We start from the raw sequence: 18,414 nt of genomic DNA on the forward strand, positions 1-18,414 counted from the left end.
TAAAACATTTAAATTTACAATATGGAGTAGGCCTAGGCTAATAAGGAATATGCTACCTTAGCTCAATAAAACTTGTGTCAGTTAAAAAGCTGTATGGCAGTTAAAGTGTAAAGGGTTTTAGGTGAAGCCTATAGTGCCAAATTCGGACCCCCTCCACCGCCAGATTATTAGGCTACCCCTCCAAGTCCCCAGTATAGGTAGGTTTAGGATTAGGTATGGAGGTAGGGTTAGGGTTAGGCAATCAGTTAGCGGCTTAAATAAGGGGGGTAATAATTTGTCAGGGAGTCGAAATTAGGCACAACAGGGACTCCTCCTGGCTAATGACGTCACGCAGTTTCTCCACTAAACAGCGAAGCGCTTGGGATTGAGACGCGCGCTCACGACAGCCTCACATAACGGTCCACACACTCAAGAGACTGGACTGCATCTGCAATAAAGTAAGTAGGCTATAATTCATATATTTTGCCTTTATTTCTTCATCGTGGTTTCATAGATTAGTGTTGCATTGCTTTTTCCGCCAATAGACTACCATTGAGTTACAACTTTCCGAGCTGAACTTACAGCTGCGGTTTCTGACAACTCAGTTTAAATCGAGTTTATGATTTTTGTTTTCGTCGTGTTAGACACTAAAGTGGATTAAAGTGGATCCCGTGTGAGTGTGTAGGTCTACTGAATGTCCTCGTCCGTTGAGATTTCACAATCCGTCTCAACTTGTCTGAGATACACCCACCAACCGTCTTTTATCTTACATAAAGAATTTGAACTTACTGTTTGAGAGTTTAAACTTGCATGTAGTTCTAAAAACCTGGAAAATGTCAGAAAATGTTCTTTTGCACCATATCTTTCGCCTGTAACTGTAGAGTATCGGATGCAAATTTGATTAGTAGGCTATTAGAACTCAAACCTTCAGGAATCCTCTCATGTCAAACTAGAAGCTCCTCTTAAATAATATATACTTTCTCTGCAGCATTAATGTTTAATTTAACAGTCTGAACATGATTTTGCACCCATTTCTCCTCAAAAGTTATCTGTAGCCTAGATATTGAGATAAATGGGAACATATTAAACATGGTCCAGACACTGTTTTGAGCTCTGCCTGGAATGTATTGTCAAAAATGTTTTTAATTCATTTCATCTTTACAGGATAAAACATTACAAATTCATGTTTAAATATTGCCCTGTACAAGGCTGGAACGCAGAGGAAAAATAGGCTAGCCTTTTCGGTGGTGGGATCTATCACAACTTAGGGCTGCTTCCATATCAGTTTTTAAATCTCTCTTAAAAACTTATTTGTTTTCTTTAGCTTTTAAATTTTAAATGATTTTTCTTTTGATTACTTGGCTTTGTACACCACTTTGGTCAGTCCTGGAACTGTTTTTAAAATGTGCTTTATAAATAATATAACTAGAACTAGATTGTTTATTGCAATGTCACCAAAAGCAGTGGCCATTTTTCAAAACTCTGCAGGCTTGTAAAACAAGATCAGTTTGGAAAAAAAGCCAATGATATAAATGTCCATGACAGTAATAATTAATTCAACAAGCATAGATATAGTTAAATTGGGTATGACTGGTAATGTCCTACCATGTTGACTCGCTAATATATGATAAAGTTGTACAATGTAAGTTTTGGGAAATGCAGCACATCTTTATTTCACAGGCATTTCCTCTGTTTTTCTGAAACAAAAGGTGGAACAATCAAACAGTCTTTCACAGAACAGATCCTAAACACACACACACGTTTTCAGGAACATTTTGACCCAATTCTAAAGAAACTAGCCTAATCTCTAAATAAGCAGTTTACCACAGATAAATTTGTAGTCATATCTCATACAATATGCAACTTAACACAGCTGCTCTCCATTTGCTGATACTTAATTTGCTGCTTATGTTATCTATTTACGAATGGTCTTACTGTATAACATTGCCATTTGAATTTTACAAAACTGTAACCCTCACTGAGTGAATTTGCTTTCACTAACGGTGAGGCTTTATGGAGACCTTCTAGTTTTAAACATATTGAAACATATTGAGTCCAGCCACATAGTGATTGCTTTGTTGGAGTGATAATCTGATGGAGTGCAAAACAGTTAGTAGTTTCATAATATGTCAGACTGATGTGTGTGAGACATTCCTAGTAGCCTACAGCTGGGCATTTTCTCTAAAGGCGCTTCACTGTGTGTGCTTTCTTCCCCAAGGTGGTAGCCATGGAAACCACTGATGTGTACAGCTGGAGAGCCTTTATAGTTCATGATCAGACTTAAGAGGATGCCGAGTTCCACTCAAACACTATCCTACTTTTGATTACTAAAAGCAAGCGTTGTTTGATCCTCACGCTTGCAGATTGCGCACTTAAAGCAGCTCAGATGGAACTTCTATTTATTTATGAATAATTCAATCACTTTGCGCAATATTTTAAGCAATCATTTGACAACATATTGCACAAGTCATTGCACAAAAATAAAAGTATAATAAAATAAAAAAGGAAATACATTTTGTTCCTTTGATTTCAGGATATAGAAGCAATTGACTGTGTGAACTTTCATAGAGAACAGGGCTTTTTATTCTCAGTTTGTTTTCAGGAGGATGTCATGAATAAGGTAGCCTAGACATGTCTGGACAAGAACAAATATTTCTGCCCATATTAGCCTTATCTTCAAGACATGTAGTAGCAAAGTGTGGCATCTCTTAGGTTTAGGATAATAAATGGAACAAGGAAATGAAACTGAAATTTCCCATATACACAAGCCTGATAGACCAATATGAAAATAGTTGTAAGATTTTCTCTACAATGACTAATTAAATACATTGAAGAAATCACAGTTAACAGCGTTTTTATTTTTTATTTTTATATATATATCTATATATAGATATATATAGATAGATAGATAGATAGATAGATAGATAGATAGATAGATAGATAGATATTCTCTTTGTAGATTCATTTTCTGATTGCACTTCTTAATCAAAAAAGAACTGTCAGAAAATAACTGTCACACAATCAATATAAGAAAATCATTGTTCTTAAGAAAATATTTGAGAAATAAAGATATTTTAAAGAATTCCACATAACATTCTTATGAAATTCTGGCCTGGGTGCCAGCCCGAACCCCTTTCCACAACATTTTTTGGTCGGGAAGTTCGGTCTGGACTCGATCCGTTGAGGAGTAATTATGCTCAGCTCCCAGAAGGCCGAGCCAATCAAATTGCCAGGGAGGGCTTTAATCGATGATGGACAGATGATCTGCGGTTACGTAATCAGCTACGTCACCAAAGAGTGCTTGGGTTGAATTGGTTTTCAACAATGACTGCAGCTGGAGAATTGAGATGTTTAGATTCCGCTATCGCATCTGATATAAAAGAAATCGACAGCGCATTAATTTTAAAAGACGAACAGAGAACCGCAATCAAGGCATTTGTCGATCAGAAAGATGTGTTTGCCGTCAACATACATCACTTACTGCGTTGCTCTGATTGGTTGTAGGTCTATCCAATTGAGTGCAGAGTTTTTTTTTTTCTTGGTTCGGTTAAGACACGCCTCATAATCAAAGCCCTATGGAGCAGTATCAGACTCACATTCTGCCTAGAATATGAGTATGACGAAGTCAGGCTAATGAAATTCTTAATTTTCATGAATTCCTAGTTTATCTCTGATGGTGTTATTGTGCAAATAACATCAAATTTCCTTAAAGAAAAAATCTCATAATGCCATTATATTGCTTTGTAACAGATCTCTCAATCTGAAACAGAAACATGGGAAGAAAAACTTGAGACAAGAGGTGGAGTTAGATACTCACCATGGCTGCCCATCGCATTCGATCAGCGAACAACAACACTGTGCTCCCTCGCTGCAGATCTGAGGGCGCACTTATCGATCACAGTGAAGGAGTGTCAGAGGCCACCCTTACAGGTGTCAAAGGTTTCTTGTCTTATTCTTACCTTGAAATCAATGTATTGTTAACTTTTACGTTTAATCTCATGCACCATTTCTTTTTATTTTTTCCAGCGCCTTCTCCTAGCGCCTTACGACTGGATGTTACCTCATTTGGAGCAGTCAAGGAAGTCATTGCCATTAAGGATTACTGTCCGTCCAGCTTTACCACTCTTAAGTTCTCAAAGGGAGACTGTCTTTATGTTATAGACACATCAGGGGGAGAGTGGTGGTATGCACACAACAGTAAAGAAATGGGATACATCCCAGCAGCCTATGTCCACCCAATCAATTATCGAGACTCCTCGTTCAGTGATAGTGGTATGATTGACAGCCTAGGTGACATTTCTGAGGGAGTGAAAGAAATGGACATCTCAGGGGAGTGGCCGGGGTCCTCCAAAACCACAGAATCTAGAAATGAAAATCCTTTTGTTAATAAACGGATGTCAACTAACCCTTTCCTAAATGACACGGTGCAAGGCTCCTCTGACCAAAACAGTAAGCATAATTCAGCAAATGCTTTGTGTTTTGATGATCTCTCACTTCCCATCTCAAACACCAGCAGCACTGTTAACATTAATGGCTTTGAAAGTGGGCTCTTTCCCGGCTCAGGGATCTGTCCAAATCTTCGTCGAAACAATTCGTTTTTTAGGGGCAAGCGCTGCTACAGCATGTCAGAGCTGTCTGTCCTACAGTCCTTGTCTGATGGGAATCAAGGTTCCTTGAGTTTTTTTGGTGGCATGAAGTCACCTAAACCTGAGCATTATCAAAGTAGAGAGGATTTCAAAACAGCATGGCTAAATCATCGTAAACTTACGCGATCCTGCCACGACCTGGACTCCATTGGACAAAACCCAGGTTGGGGACAAACCCAGCCAATAGAGACCAACATTGTGTGCAATCTGGACAGTGCAGGCGGTGCCGTGCAGCTACCAGATTCCAGTATCAGCATACATATCCCTGAGGGCCATGTTGCACCTGGTGAGACTCAACAGATATCGCTGAAGGCCCTTCTAGACCCACCATTGGAGCTCAACAATGATAGATGTACTACTGTAAGTCCAGTGGTAGAAGTAAAACTCAGTAACATGGAAACCAAGACCCCAGTCACTTTAGAGATGAAGGTGTCTGTTGTAGTTAAGATAGAGAGCCGCAAAACCACAGAGGTGGTGTGCGTAAGAAGCGACTTCAAAGAAGGCCCATATGTCTCGATTCCACATGTATACATGTATGGAGACACAGTTCAAGTGACTCTGGACAATTTAGAACCTTGCATGTATGTCTCTGTGGTTGCCCAAGCACAAACTGTGGCCCCATACAACACGGTGTGGGAACATGTCGTAAAAAAGGTCACTCTTGGGGTATACGGGCCAAAACACATCCACCCATCCTTCAAGACAGTGGTGGCCATTTTTGGGCATGACTGCGCCCCGAAGACGTTGCTAGTGAGCGACGTAAAAAAGTACTCACACTCTACTCCACCTGTCGTCCTCCAGCTCTGGGGAAAGCATCAGTTTGTACTAACAAAACCTCAAGACCTTCAAGTTGGCGTGTATTCGAACATGTCTAATTTTGAAGTAAAAGCCAATGAACAGGCAAGAACAGTGAGGGGATTCCAGATCAAACTCGGCAAAGTTGCCCGTCTCGTCTACATGATTGCAGCCCGGGATTCAACTGACATTTTAGATTTTACTTTGCGAATTCAAGTCAAGGATGATAAGGACTGTATCCTGGCCCAGTTTTGCGTTCAGACCCCAACCCCACCACCAAAAACAAGCACAAGCTCTGCTCAAAGGCGCTTCCTAAAGAAAAAGGAAGTGAACAAAATTGTACTGTCTCCTCTTGCAGTGACCACAAAGTACCCTGTGTTTCAGGACAGACTAGTCAAAAACATGAAATTTGCTAAGTTGCTAAAAACTGTTATAAGACAGTCCAAAAGCCTGTATTTGCTAGAGTATCTTAAAGGAGATGTGATGGCTCTTTTGAGCGAGGAAAAAATTAAATTTAAAGGACATCTATGGACCAAAGAGTGGTACATCGGATATTACCATGGAAGAATTGGGTTGGTGCATGCAAAAAACATTCTAATCATGGGAAAAGTGAAACCTGTTCATTTCAAAGGGCCTGATCTTATGACTACAGTCCTTTTAGAACAGATCCTGAAGCCCTGCATGTGCCTGACATACATCTACGCATCAGTGCGAACGATATTGATGGAGAACGTGGCGAGTTGGAGAGCATTTGCTGATGCTTTGGGCTACGTCAATCTGCCTCTGGCACATTTCTGTCGGACAGAGCCGGACAGTGAGCCTGAAAAAGTGGCTTGTGTTCTCGAGAAGCTTAAGGAAGACTGCAACGCAGCTGAGGGCAAGGAGAGGAAGTCTTTCCAGAAGGAACTCATGAAGGTAAGCGTTGATATGGATGTAGATCTTTCAGCTAAACTTGAGTGTGTACTGAGAGCACCTTCATAGAAACTAAACATAATAATTGTATAAAATGATATAAATGATGTTCAAAATAAATAAAACAAATTATCAATTTATTTTTTCTTTAGTCATACATTAATTAATTTATTATTTATAAGATTAGTAACTGCAAAGAGAATCGGGAGAAGAGGGACGTTTTTGAAAGTTAACAAGTCAAAAGTCTGAAAGTCAACTATGATAGCAATAGATCCAGCCTGAAATCGAAAAATGTTACTGAAAATTATAAAAACGATGAAGCAGCATGCAATCGACCTCACAGATGTGATTGAAGGATTTATTACACTTTTCGGTTTTGCAAATGAATAGATTTGTATTAATTAAACTATGAATAATAGATTATTTCTGTAGTTCATACCAGAGCCAGTCAAATAAATATTTCATAACATACTCATAACTTATGTCAACAGGAACCTGAAGCAGGATGTTTCCTAAGGAAATATCAAGTTGCATTTTAGCTTGTATTACAAACACACTTTTAAATATAAATCTGCTCTATAATGCATCAGTCAATCTGCAGTTATTCCCTAAAACAAACCTCTCTATGTCAGAGAGAGTTCACTGAAGACTCTCTAAATAAAAATATTTTAATACACATTTTAATATCAAAAAAGCAGTTGTGATTAAACCTCTAAATATATCAATATAAAAATACACATGTAAGAAGGACTTGCCTTGCCTACAGCAGTCCACCAGTGGCCTTCTCATTAATGCTGTGTTTTGCTCAAATATTTCATTTCATATGAGCTTCAATGAAAATTCCAATGCTTATTCTGACAAGTCTTTACAAAGCAGCACAGAATGAAACCATTTTAATGTTAAATATTCAAGGTCAATGTGTTAAATATCTGTAGGTTGACTTCCTGAAAAGTGTAAACACTGTCAGAAATTACACACATTTTCCTTTAACGTTTATTTTTGGCTGCGATAATGTATGCAATTGTGTGTGTGTGTGTGTGTGTGTGTGTGTGTGTTTCAATTACTCAAACCAATTTTGAAAAGTCAGAAACACACCAAATCACCTAAAAATAATTTAGCAAAATAGGGGTTTAAAACTTTCAACTTATGTGCAACTGTAAAAGTAAACAACCACCCAGATGAAACAAAGCATACAGTCGAAATGCACAAGACTTAAAAAGGTTATCTTCAGTATCTGATATCAAACACGCAAAGACACATCATATAAAGTGCATGCGCATACACGCTTAAGTTTAATTAATGCTGGGTCTCAACTGAAATAACAATGAGCTGAAACAGCATCTGCTCAAAACACCACATTTGTTGTGAGATTAAAATGATATTGACAATATACATTGTCATAGCACGCCCCTTTGACAAAGTCACTGAAGTGAAGCTAGCAGATACTGTCAGATACATAGAAATGTTCTTCATGTCCTAAAATTAGGAAGGGTCATCTGTGACCATCTCAAACGTGACAACAGACCCGTTAGTGAAAATGCCGGAAGATGTGAACGTGTTGAAGAGTCTTAGTTGTGCAGATGTTTCCTTTCTTATTGTTAACATTTACACAGAAGCATCAAATATGGACCGAGAGGCGCCTTAAAGTACACAATCCCTCCACACCTACAAATCTATTGCCAAGATATCGCTAACAGATATGCAACTGTAATTCTCTGCACGTTTTAATAAACTACTTGCATATTCTGAATAGAGAAGAATTTGCATTTTAGAGCAATGGATTCCCTCTTGAATTCCCTCTGGCTTTTTGATTTATGAATAAAATGAGGTCTCCGGTTAATATTACACAAAGAGACTTTACTGTTTTGTTTTACAAAATAAATTACACACAGTCAAATGTGAATTTTGAAACCCATTAGAAATTCCCAAGGGAAGCTGTAGTGAATTAGTCTTTCGGGTTACCTAAAAAAAATGGACATTCTGACTGAACAGCTTTATAGAACTTTGCAATTCCATTTTTAATCAGTAAAAGTTCCAGTTGTAAAACTTTTTCCTGGCATATTCTCCAGTCTGGGCTTTATTTAGGGTCAGATGAATTTACAGACATGCTTCAGAAGAACAAGTGAATGTCTCTAAACTTTGAGTCTTTGATTCCCCACGGTCTCCTCCCATTTCCCTTAGCCTATTGTTCCAGCAGAAGAGTGGTTCTGTATAAATGGTCAGAGATTTCTGACAATAGTTTATAAACAGACAGAACGGTCAGCTTATATAACAGGAAATCAAAAGAGACAGGCAAGAGGAAATATAATGAAGTATGAGTAATATCATAAAATCAGATGTTAAAGAAGATGAATTTAAGAGAGAAACGTACTAAAAGCTTTCAAGTAATCGTGTGTTCAGCTGTCTTATTAATGAAAGCTGCTTTGTCTAGTGCACATGCAGTGTTAAATCAAGACTAAGCAAATGTACGAGCATGCTAACTAATTCACGTGTTATGTTATATGAATTTAAAGAATTTCTGCACTGATAAAATATCTCGATTTGCTCAGGCAGGCTTTGTGTGTAATATAATTAAATTCCTGTAGTAGGTCAACTGGTAGATCGTGACGCTAACAATACCTGTCAATTGGATTCCGACTGAACATATACTGATTCATTTTTTTATATAGCTTGATTTCACTCCAAGTCACTTTAGTGAGTAAAAATACAACGATGCGCTACTCAATTCTCAATGTGTGTATTTACAGACTTTTTATAGGTCAAATTAACATCACTTCTTTTGGAACTGTTTACATTTTCCAGAATATTAATATAAAATAAACTTTTTCAAAAAACTTTTTCTGCACACCAAAAAATAAACAAATAAATCATGGAGATAAGAGGCTCAGAGTACTTATGGGAAAGTCCAATGGACTGAATGAAACATTTTTTTACTTTTCTTTTTTTGTGCACCTCAATTTATAAGCCTCTTGTCTGCCATTAATTGTTTGTTTTATTGTTTTATTATTATTATTTTATGTGTGGATTTCAGCATATTAAGAGAAATTTAGGAGAGAACAAAACGATGAAACCAGCTTTGTGTGCAAAACAGTGAAATTATTAGGAATTAAAATCATTATAATAACAATTTGCCCTGGATAATTTTCTCAATATATTGTTTAAATGATAACACATTTGGATATTCTGTTTTCTAGTAACGTTTACTTGACGTTCTTGTCATTTCTGAGGAATTAACATCTGGTTCTGGATTCTGTGACAGTCAAAATCCTGAGCAGCAGATTTTGTTTGTCTTTCTGTTGCTACAGTGTCTCTGGAGGGTTTACTTAATAAGTTCCTGACTGTGACAGGGGTCAGAGGTGAGACACCTCAGGAAACAGGTGCACATGAAAGGCCTTATCTTTCTTTAGCTAATGCACACAATCAATGTGTACAGAGTGTGATACTTTCACACACAATATGCTTTCTATTTCACTTGCATCCAGACAGTGAGTGGCAAATTCACTGCTTGTGCTACAGGAGAGGAGTGAAGATTGTACCGATCACAAAAATGTATCTTCCTTTTAGCACTGACTGAATGTACAAGTCAAAAACATACCGTCCTGTGTGTTTGTAGAACTAACATCTTTGATAAGATGGAAAGCATCCAAGACTCCTGCTATCTCATTGCTCTGTTTGGAACCAAACAGGTCTTCTGGGGCATCAGTGCCGTGTTCCTCCCCCTCTGAGCAGACTTCCTGTCATTCCAAACATTCCAAGACACGGAACTGGAATCAGAGATTAGTGGGTTCAGGGCGTGTAACTTTTAAACACTTGCTGCTGTTGTGAGACCATATTTGAGTGCATGAAGAACACCTGCACTTTTGACAAATGCTGAATTACATTCACCGATGGCACTAGTAGAAAGACTGATTCTTTTCTTTATTGTATAAAATAAATGTCACATGTCATCATCACCAGATAACAGTTTTGTAGATCAGTGAATGTCACATATTCAAAAGGCACAGTGGAATATAAGTCCTTATTCAGTTTTTTAAATGTCAGAACAAACTCTAAGGGAGAAAAGAAGGTCACATTAATAAGACAGAACACTTGGCAAAAGAACGGCCGGATATTCCACCCTAACATTTCCCTTGTCCAAGGGGCCCGGAGTCACTCTCATTATATTGTGCTCACAGGAGCATGCACGTCGCTTCCTGCATATCGCCACATTTATCAAAGGACCCTGGATGATGACTTGAGCTCTTGATTGGTCCAGATCTTCTGAGGCGGTGCTCAGAAAACCTCTAACACTATCTCAGTTTTGTAGTTTGTGTTGCTGTGTACTCTTGGTGAAGGTTACTTATTAGAACAGGCTTTATTTAGCAACAACTAGGGGAAAAAGAAAACACTTTTTTAAATAGCAGATGACATGATGTGAGATTATGAAAGCAGCTAAACAATAGTACACAACTACACAAACTATAAATTTCAGTTTGATTTGAACTATTTTACTGTGTCAAATATTTGCATATAGATGCAACGTCATTTACGATTTTGGGCATGATATTTTAAGCATGGGGTAATGCATTGTAACTAGGGATGCACTGGTAATAAAATTATGGCCGATACTGACCTACCATTATTTTTTTTATGTTAAAGCTAATAACCAATAAATGGTCAACGTTAAAATTCGTAAATGAAAACAATGAAAACTAAAATAAACCATTTTAAATGTTACAATAGTGTTTAGGCATACAATATTAAAATGTACAGTTTGAGAAAATGGATATTCCTTTGCTAAAGTCTGCATCTAGATGGACAGTTGCATTTTTGTTATCATTTACACTCATGTCGTTCCAAACCAGTATGGCTAAAAGAACATATTTTGAAAAATATCTCTCTTTTTTGGCATGCAGGGAAAGTCAAGGGGTTCCTGTGTGGTTTTGGACCCCACTGACTTTAACTGTATAAATAAAAACTGTTTTTAAAAACGTATTTTGTGTTCCACAGAAGAAACAAGTAATAAAAACTCAGTGAGTGTTTTAGCGCAATTTTCTGACGTCATGGGATCACAACACTAAGAGATAGTAAATCTTTTTATGTTTTTTTTTTTTTTTTTTTTTTTTTTTTTTGTGCGTTCCCGAGATTAGACCTTCCTTAACATAATGCCGAAAACCCGAAGTCTCTAGGTGGTCTGGTTGAGGAGGAGATAGAAGTGCAAGATTGGTGCGCACAGACAGAACAGAAATCATGAGTTAACAATCGCAATTTTGTCCATAGGAAAATTGCGCTAAAAACTCATACAGGTTTAGAACAACATGAGGGTGAATAAATGATGACAGTATATTCATTTTTGAGTGATCCCTATAACACCTTTATGAAATTATAACTCTAAGCAAGTGTTAGACAATTGCAAAAGAATTGCACAATTAAATTTCCATTATATGCCAATATCAATAGAGAAAAAAAATTGGTATGCATTTCTGTATCTTTCTTTCAGGCTCTTCTGAAGATGGACTGTCAGGGCCTGGTGGCACGACTGGTCATGGACTTTGTGCTGTTGACCACAGCGGTGGAGGTTGCGGGACGCTGGAGGGAGCTTGCTGAGAGACTGGCTAAAGTGTCCCGGCAGCAGATGGAAGCATATGAAGCTCCACACAGAGACATCAGAGGACAACTGGACAGCGAGGTAAAACAAACTCACAACGCACCCAAACCTGAACATTCTGTCATCATTTACTCACCATCATTTACTTTACTTAATGTGTAATGTTGATGTTTGAGCATAAACAACATCTGCAAAGTTACAACGCTCAAAGTTCAAAGCAAAGGAAGATATTTGCTTTTAAAAAAATAGTTTTTTAAGGACTGATACAAACGGCTGGTAGGGACTACACGACATTCCTCCCGGGTTAGTGACATCACTAACCCTAAAATTTACATAAACCCCGCCCCCGGGAACACGCGAGCAGTGTTGAGAAGAGGAAGAGTTGTTGTAGTACAGCTGCACATGTGTGAGTCTGCATCCGTCTTTTCACCTGCAATACAGTACGTAACACAAATGCAATAGCATGTCACTCTGTAGGCATCTTACAACCGTTTCCACACGAGCGGTTTTATAGATTATCATGACAGAATATGCTAATCAAAGACTTGAAGATAGTTAACTCCACATCAGCAACATAAATTCATCAACTAACCATTCAGAAATGTCCTGTTGCATTCTACATTTTGTCACTTCTTCTTGAGTCTCTCCATCATTGTCTGACTCCAGTTTCAACAAAAAAGGCAGAACAGTTTCTGACATTTTAGTGCTTGTCTGCATGAGGTAATCGGAGCTGTTAATACATACAAGCTCTTGAAGCTCCGCCCTCTGTGCCGTTAGCAGCAGCTCATTTGCATTTAAAGGGACACACACGATACTATGCGTTTTTACTGACCCCTTAACTTTTACATGCTGTAAACCAGGGTTTCTCACACTCGGTCCTGGAGGGCCACTGTCCTGCAGAGTTTAGCTCCAACCCTGATCAAACACACCTAGCTGTGAGTTTCTAGTGATCCTAAAGACATTGATTAGCTTGTTCAGGTGTGTTTGATTAGGGTTGGAGCTAAACTGTGCAGGACAGTGGCCCTCCAGGACCCAGTTTGAGAAACCCTGCTGTTAAAATGATCTGTGGGCTATTTTGAGCTAAAACTTCCCATACACACTCTGGGGACAACAGATACTTATTTTTCATATTGTAAAAAGGGGCATTATACCACCCTTTTAAGCTTTACATGAGGTTGAGTACATTTTTGGGTGAAATATTCTTTTAAAACTGACTGGCTATATATCAACTAAAAGACAAGGCTATACTCCTCCAGGAATTTAACTTAAGAGCATGTTTGATTAATGACAAGTCATGAATGATGATTTTGGAATGTGGAAGCTCTGTTATTCTGTGCTGGTGCTGATAGACTCTCAGCTTACAGAGTGACATTAAATAGGGAGGCAAAATATATATCCCGCATCTCATGGCAATTTGTAACTATTTTACGATTTGCAGAATTGGTGGCTAATTCATATGATCTCATTCATATGTTTTTATACAATCTGCTTACGCCCCGCTGACGATTTAGGGCTGTGCTTAGGGCCTTCATGCTTACTGTTTTTTTTTTTTTTTTTCTTTTTTTTTTTTTTTTTAATCATACATTTTCGTACAAATCACATTGTACAAATTCATGCCAAATCACCACCTTGTAAAATGCATATATATTCTTATGAGATTGGATTGTAAAAAAGAGTTTGTTTGCACAGTTTACACAGTGTTTAAAACATGCTAAGGACGTGGCTCAGATTGTAGAACATTGACATTACAGACAACTGTGCAAACAAAACATAGACAGATTATGAAAACACAAAGTTAAGAAAAAAATTATATCTGAAGTACACTGCAACAAGACTTTTTTTTTACATTGCTTTAACTCATCAAAATAAGTTAAGCAATTTTTAACTTTTTTAATTATACAAGTTATACTAGATTCAACTATTTTGTTTTAAGTCAGTTTAATGTAATTTAAGTTGAAATGACTTCCAAGCTGATTGTACTTTTTCCGTTTATAGAATGTTGAATATTCTAATTTGTCACAAATGGATAAAGAACAATGTCCTAATGAGATTGGTGCGAGAGACAGTAGCTGACATATGAAAAGTATGAAAATCAAGCATAGCGTCAGTTCTGGCAGGTCACGTTATTCAAGCTCGCATCAGCTGACTCTCAGCTGATCCACGTCTACCATTAGGAATACGACACACCCAGCACAGCATTCTTATAAGCTCCTTCAGTATTATCAACAGCTATCGTGCTTCTCAGGAGCTAATTACCCTCCTCCAGCTCCTCCTCTCATCCAGTCAGGATTGGCATTCTGATTCCCATTGAATCAAACTAAATTCTCGAATTATGTTGTACATTAAAGGAGAACTCCGGTCAATTTTAACATTGAGCTCATTTTTTTGTACATTTGGAGTGCTGTCAGTACAGAGAACAACGACAAAAATCGGTGTTGCCTACACCGTGTTATCCTCTTTTTAAAATGTGCACCCTGTTGACTTAAATGGGGCAAGTTTTAAACCTGCTTTTAGCCTCTTAACATCCTTGATGTGTCATTACAAGTGCCCAGCCATGTGAGTGATTCCTTCAGAGTGAACACGGTGAATCTGACTGCAGTAGATGTGAAAGATATGAATAAAAGTGATGTTAATTCAGCCAGCGCACATACCTGCATTTACTTCCTGTTTTCGGTCGAAGTCCACAGTAATCGATTGCCGAGTTCACGCGCATAGGTTTAGTTACCTATGATCACGCGCGTGTACTCGACAATCGACTACTGTCCGCGAAACCGACCAAAAACGCTGTATTCTGCTGCCAGCCCATTAGATGGTGATGAAACACGTAATATGCTTTTGCATGACGTCATCGTCTTCAGAGATTCACGTTTTTGCTGTTTACACAGAGACCGTTTTCAAAAACTTGCACTTTGAAACCTGTTTGAAACCCTTTGCATTTTCAGGCACCCAAAACGCCATTGTCATGTAAACGAACATCCAAAGCGCAGAAAAAGTTTTACGTTTTTAGTTGAAAATAGTGTTGTGTAAACAGCCCCTAAAATTTTTAATTAATGATTATCTGTAATATATTCATGTTGGTTCTGTTCTGTTTACCCTAAGGGGGGCTTATCCATGCTAGGCTGCATGGATGTGCAGGGAGTTCTTGCCCAGAACGGAACCATACCACCAATCCAAACTGTATGCTAATTGTCAATCATATTTGACGATAGTGGTCCTGACAGAACTGGGTTTGAGCAGCAATTGCAGGAAACCTGATTAAAGTGTTTGCATCTAGCTCAGAAAAGGAACCAAAATGTTCTACCAACAATTGATGAGATTGTGAGCTTCCTCTTACTCTTTGTTTCACTGGCTTGGGGAATTTGCACACATTCACTCTAATGGAGAGTATAAAGATTGGGTATAGATGGCTGGATATCATGTGCATGCAGGTTTACATGTCAAATTAAAATTTTTTTTTTTTTTTTTTTTTCCTCTCACTAAGGCTATGTGGAAACCTGCATATGACTTCCTGGTCACATGGGCAGCCCAGATTGGGGACAGTTACAGGGATGTGATTCAGGAACTTCACACTGGATTGGACAAAATGAAGAACCCCATCACCAAGCGCTGGAGACACATCACTGGCTCCCTCGTCCTTGTCAACAGTCTGGATCTCCTACGGAGCTCTGCCTTTAGCCCCTCCCCTCAAGATGACTGTGCCATATAAGGACTGCCTACACCAACTGGCTTTTACAAGACCCAGATACACCTGATTTCAATTTATATTCCTAAAGGGCTCTTATTATGCTCATTTACAGGTTAATAATTGTATTTAGGGGTCTAGAATAACATTACATGATTAAATGTTCAAAAAACAAATGTTTCTTTTAATTTACATTGTTACGGCACCTGTTTTCACCCTCTGTCTGAACGCTCTCTTTTAGTTTGTTTGTTTTTTTTAAACCTGCCTTCCGGAAAGCCCAGTCTGCTGTGATTGGTCTACCGCTTCGAGTGCGTGTCACAAATGCCTCTTACCATAACCGGTGCGTTTTAGCTTCCGGTGCTGTGAACAGGCACTGTAAAGACTACTGTAACTACGCTATGGCGTCAGTTTTGCTGTATCAGTTCGAGCCTGCGTCTGATAATGACAGTCAAGAAGAACAATCTGATCGACCCGAACCACCATTGCAAGCATAACTTGTGCAGGTCGTTTTTTTAAAACCTCTCTTCCATTTCAGATATGATACAACTTTCTCCATTAAGACATTAACTGCACAGTTCAGGAAAAAAAATGGTGAGAACACAACAAAACTTTGTGGTTATACTGCTGAGAAATAGTGTTTAAATACTGATTCTTTCCATTTTTATGCTTTTGTAAGTCCATGTAATGATGTTTTTCCCTCGCACGCAGTAAAAAAAAAAAAAAGAAAAACTCCAGTTTACATGCACACACATTTATAATAGGTAATAGGTCCCCTTTAAAGACCCTTTTGTTTGTACAATAAAAAATTGTACATTGGACCAAATGTGTATTTCTGATGTTTTAATACAAAACAAAGGCCTCTATCTCATGGATATGTAAAACTTCAAATGTAAAATAAGATATGATTGTTCAGATTCATGATTTTATACTTGTACATTTTTTTACAAAAGATATGCTTTTACATACTTGTAAATTTAATACTGTAATATAGGGCTGTGCGATTAATTGTAATTGATTTTCAATTTTGGCTTCCAACGATTATGAAAACAACATAATCGAGGTAAAACAATAATTGTGCCGCTGCCACTCAGTCCAGGGCACCTTCCTTTCCTTCACAGAACGCTTTCGTTCCTCCCTAATTAACCCAAACTTAACATCCAAAACCGCCATATCCGCAAGTATTGTAAACTGCAGTCTACTGTTGCTAAACTACGGGAAGTGTTTGATAATAAACTGTGTTATTAAAAGCGCATTATGCCGCTGTTCCCCAAGTGGCTTTCTGTGTGCACAAACAAAGATAAGAAAATGGGCTTCAGATACGCACCTTAAACGCGTACACACACACACACACACACAAAAAAAAGTCAAAATGCCCTTTTGGAGAGTATTAACGTAAACACAGTGGGTTATGTCTAAAGTAAACGTGCAGAGTTGAGGAAGAAAATGTGTGTGTAACAGTATATTGGATTTGTGCATCAGCTTTTAAAGTGACAGCAGCCTAATAAACATGCTGCAGTCAGTTAACAACAAATGATAAAGGCAAATCACTCGCTGATCTTGACTGAATAACTTAAGTAGCTTTAATAGGGATTAATATTTAATGTACAGTAAGACTATGCAGTGTCATATCATATGCAGTGTTATTTTACATTTCATAATTATTATTTTTTTGTAGAATATTACAGATCTGAATACAACTGTTAGTAGGCTACATCTTTCTGAAAATGTAAAACACTGTTTATTTAATTTGCATTTCCATTCTGTTGTATTTATTTTTTATTTTTTGTTTGTAATGGTTTCTTTGTTCTTATTGTATTGTTGACTCTTTACTTGTCTTCTGTGATTGTTTTGAGGGCTTTTTCTTATATTAGTTAACCTAGTAGGCTATTAGTTTTTCCTGAAGTATGATAATTGTGAAATTTCACTTATGTTTAAAATTACTCGATCGTGAAATAAGACTTTGATCATATCGCCCAATAATCTTCAGTATTGACCAAAAATAATCCAACAGCCCTACTGTAACAATTTTTCTCTTTTGTTTTGTGTTCTTTTATAATCCTAACTGCATTATGCTAAACTGCCTGTTTCACTTTGCTCTAAGTGTCTATTGTTTATGAAGGCCTACATCAGTTTTAAGTAATGTTATAAGGGAAAGTAAATATAAACTTAAACACACATCAGCACATGTAAAAAAGAAAGAAAAAAGCTTCTGATCATCAATTGACAAATAAAAATGTTTACTTACCATTGGTGCGCTGAAGGTGATGAGAACTTTTCCTTTGCAAATTGTTGTGCTGTAGGCCTACTTTATTTCAGCGTGTTTTCCTTTTGTTAATAATTTCCTCTGATAAACGAAATTAATCTTAAAGGTTTCTGGCTGGAGGCAATGTAATGTAATTTTCATTTATTCCGCTGAATCTGCTCAAACTGTAATTCACAGCTCACGAAATATCAACTTTGATGCGTAGCGGAAGTCGAAAATATTTCGCCTGTATGTGGGAGAAGCTTGCGTTCAAGAGGTGAGTAGCTACGAATTAAAGTGTGTGGAGCTTGAAGTATATGTCTAGCTCTAAGTAAAATGTCCCTAATGAGAAAGTTCAAAATTTTCTAACAAAATGACCAGTTATCATTGTTTGATGTAAATGTAGCCAGTAGCCTACTAAGTATATTAGCCTATTTATTATTCATGTGTCTTCTGTATTTCGTTCTAGTCCAATGGTTTATGCTGTCATTCCAAACAGCACATATAGATTTTTAATAATATAGTAGTTTTATTAATTATTTTATCAATGTAAAAAATGATCACTTTGTTC

At 37.5% G+C, this 18,414-nt stretch overlaps 1 protein-coding gene across 2 annotated transcripts; it reads left to right on the forward strand.

Annotated features, from left to right (window-relative positions):
* Positions 1–255: 255 nt before the first annotated feature.
* Positions 256–17,847, forward strand: sh3bp4 (SH3-domain binding protein 4). Of its 2 annotated transcripts, none has more exons than XM_079881530.1 (5): positions 256–437; positions 3,730–3,909; positions 4,006–6,335; positions 11,812–12,000; positions 15,401–17,847. In XM_079881530.1, the coding sequence occupies exons 2-5, from the start codon at positions 3,798–3,800 to the stop codon at positions 15,623–15,625; spliced, it is 2,856 nt and encodes a 951-aa protein (XP_079737656.1). In that variant the 5' UTR covers positions 256–437; positions 3,730–3,797; the 3' UTR covers positions 15,626–17,847. The 2 variants fall into 2 exon arrangements, with proteins under 2 accessions (XP_079737656.1, XP_079737655.1); XM_079881529.1 differs by having other exon boundaries at positions 352–437; positions 3,749–3,909.
* Positions 17,848–18,414: the final 567 nt, after the last annotated feature.

This window comes from Squalius cephalus (assembly GCF_949319135.1).
Source record: "Squalius cephalus genome assembly, chromosome: 9".
In the NCBI taxonomy this organism is placed as follows: Eukaryota; Metazoa; Chordata; class Actinopteri; order Cypriniformes; family Leuciscidae; genus Squalius; species Squalius cephalus.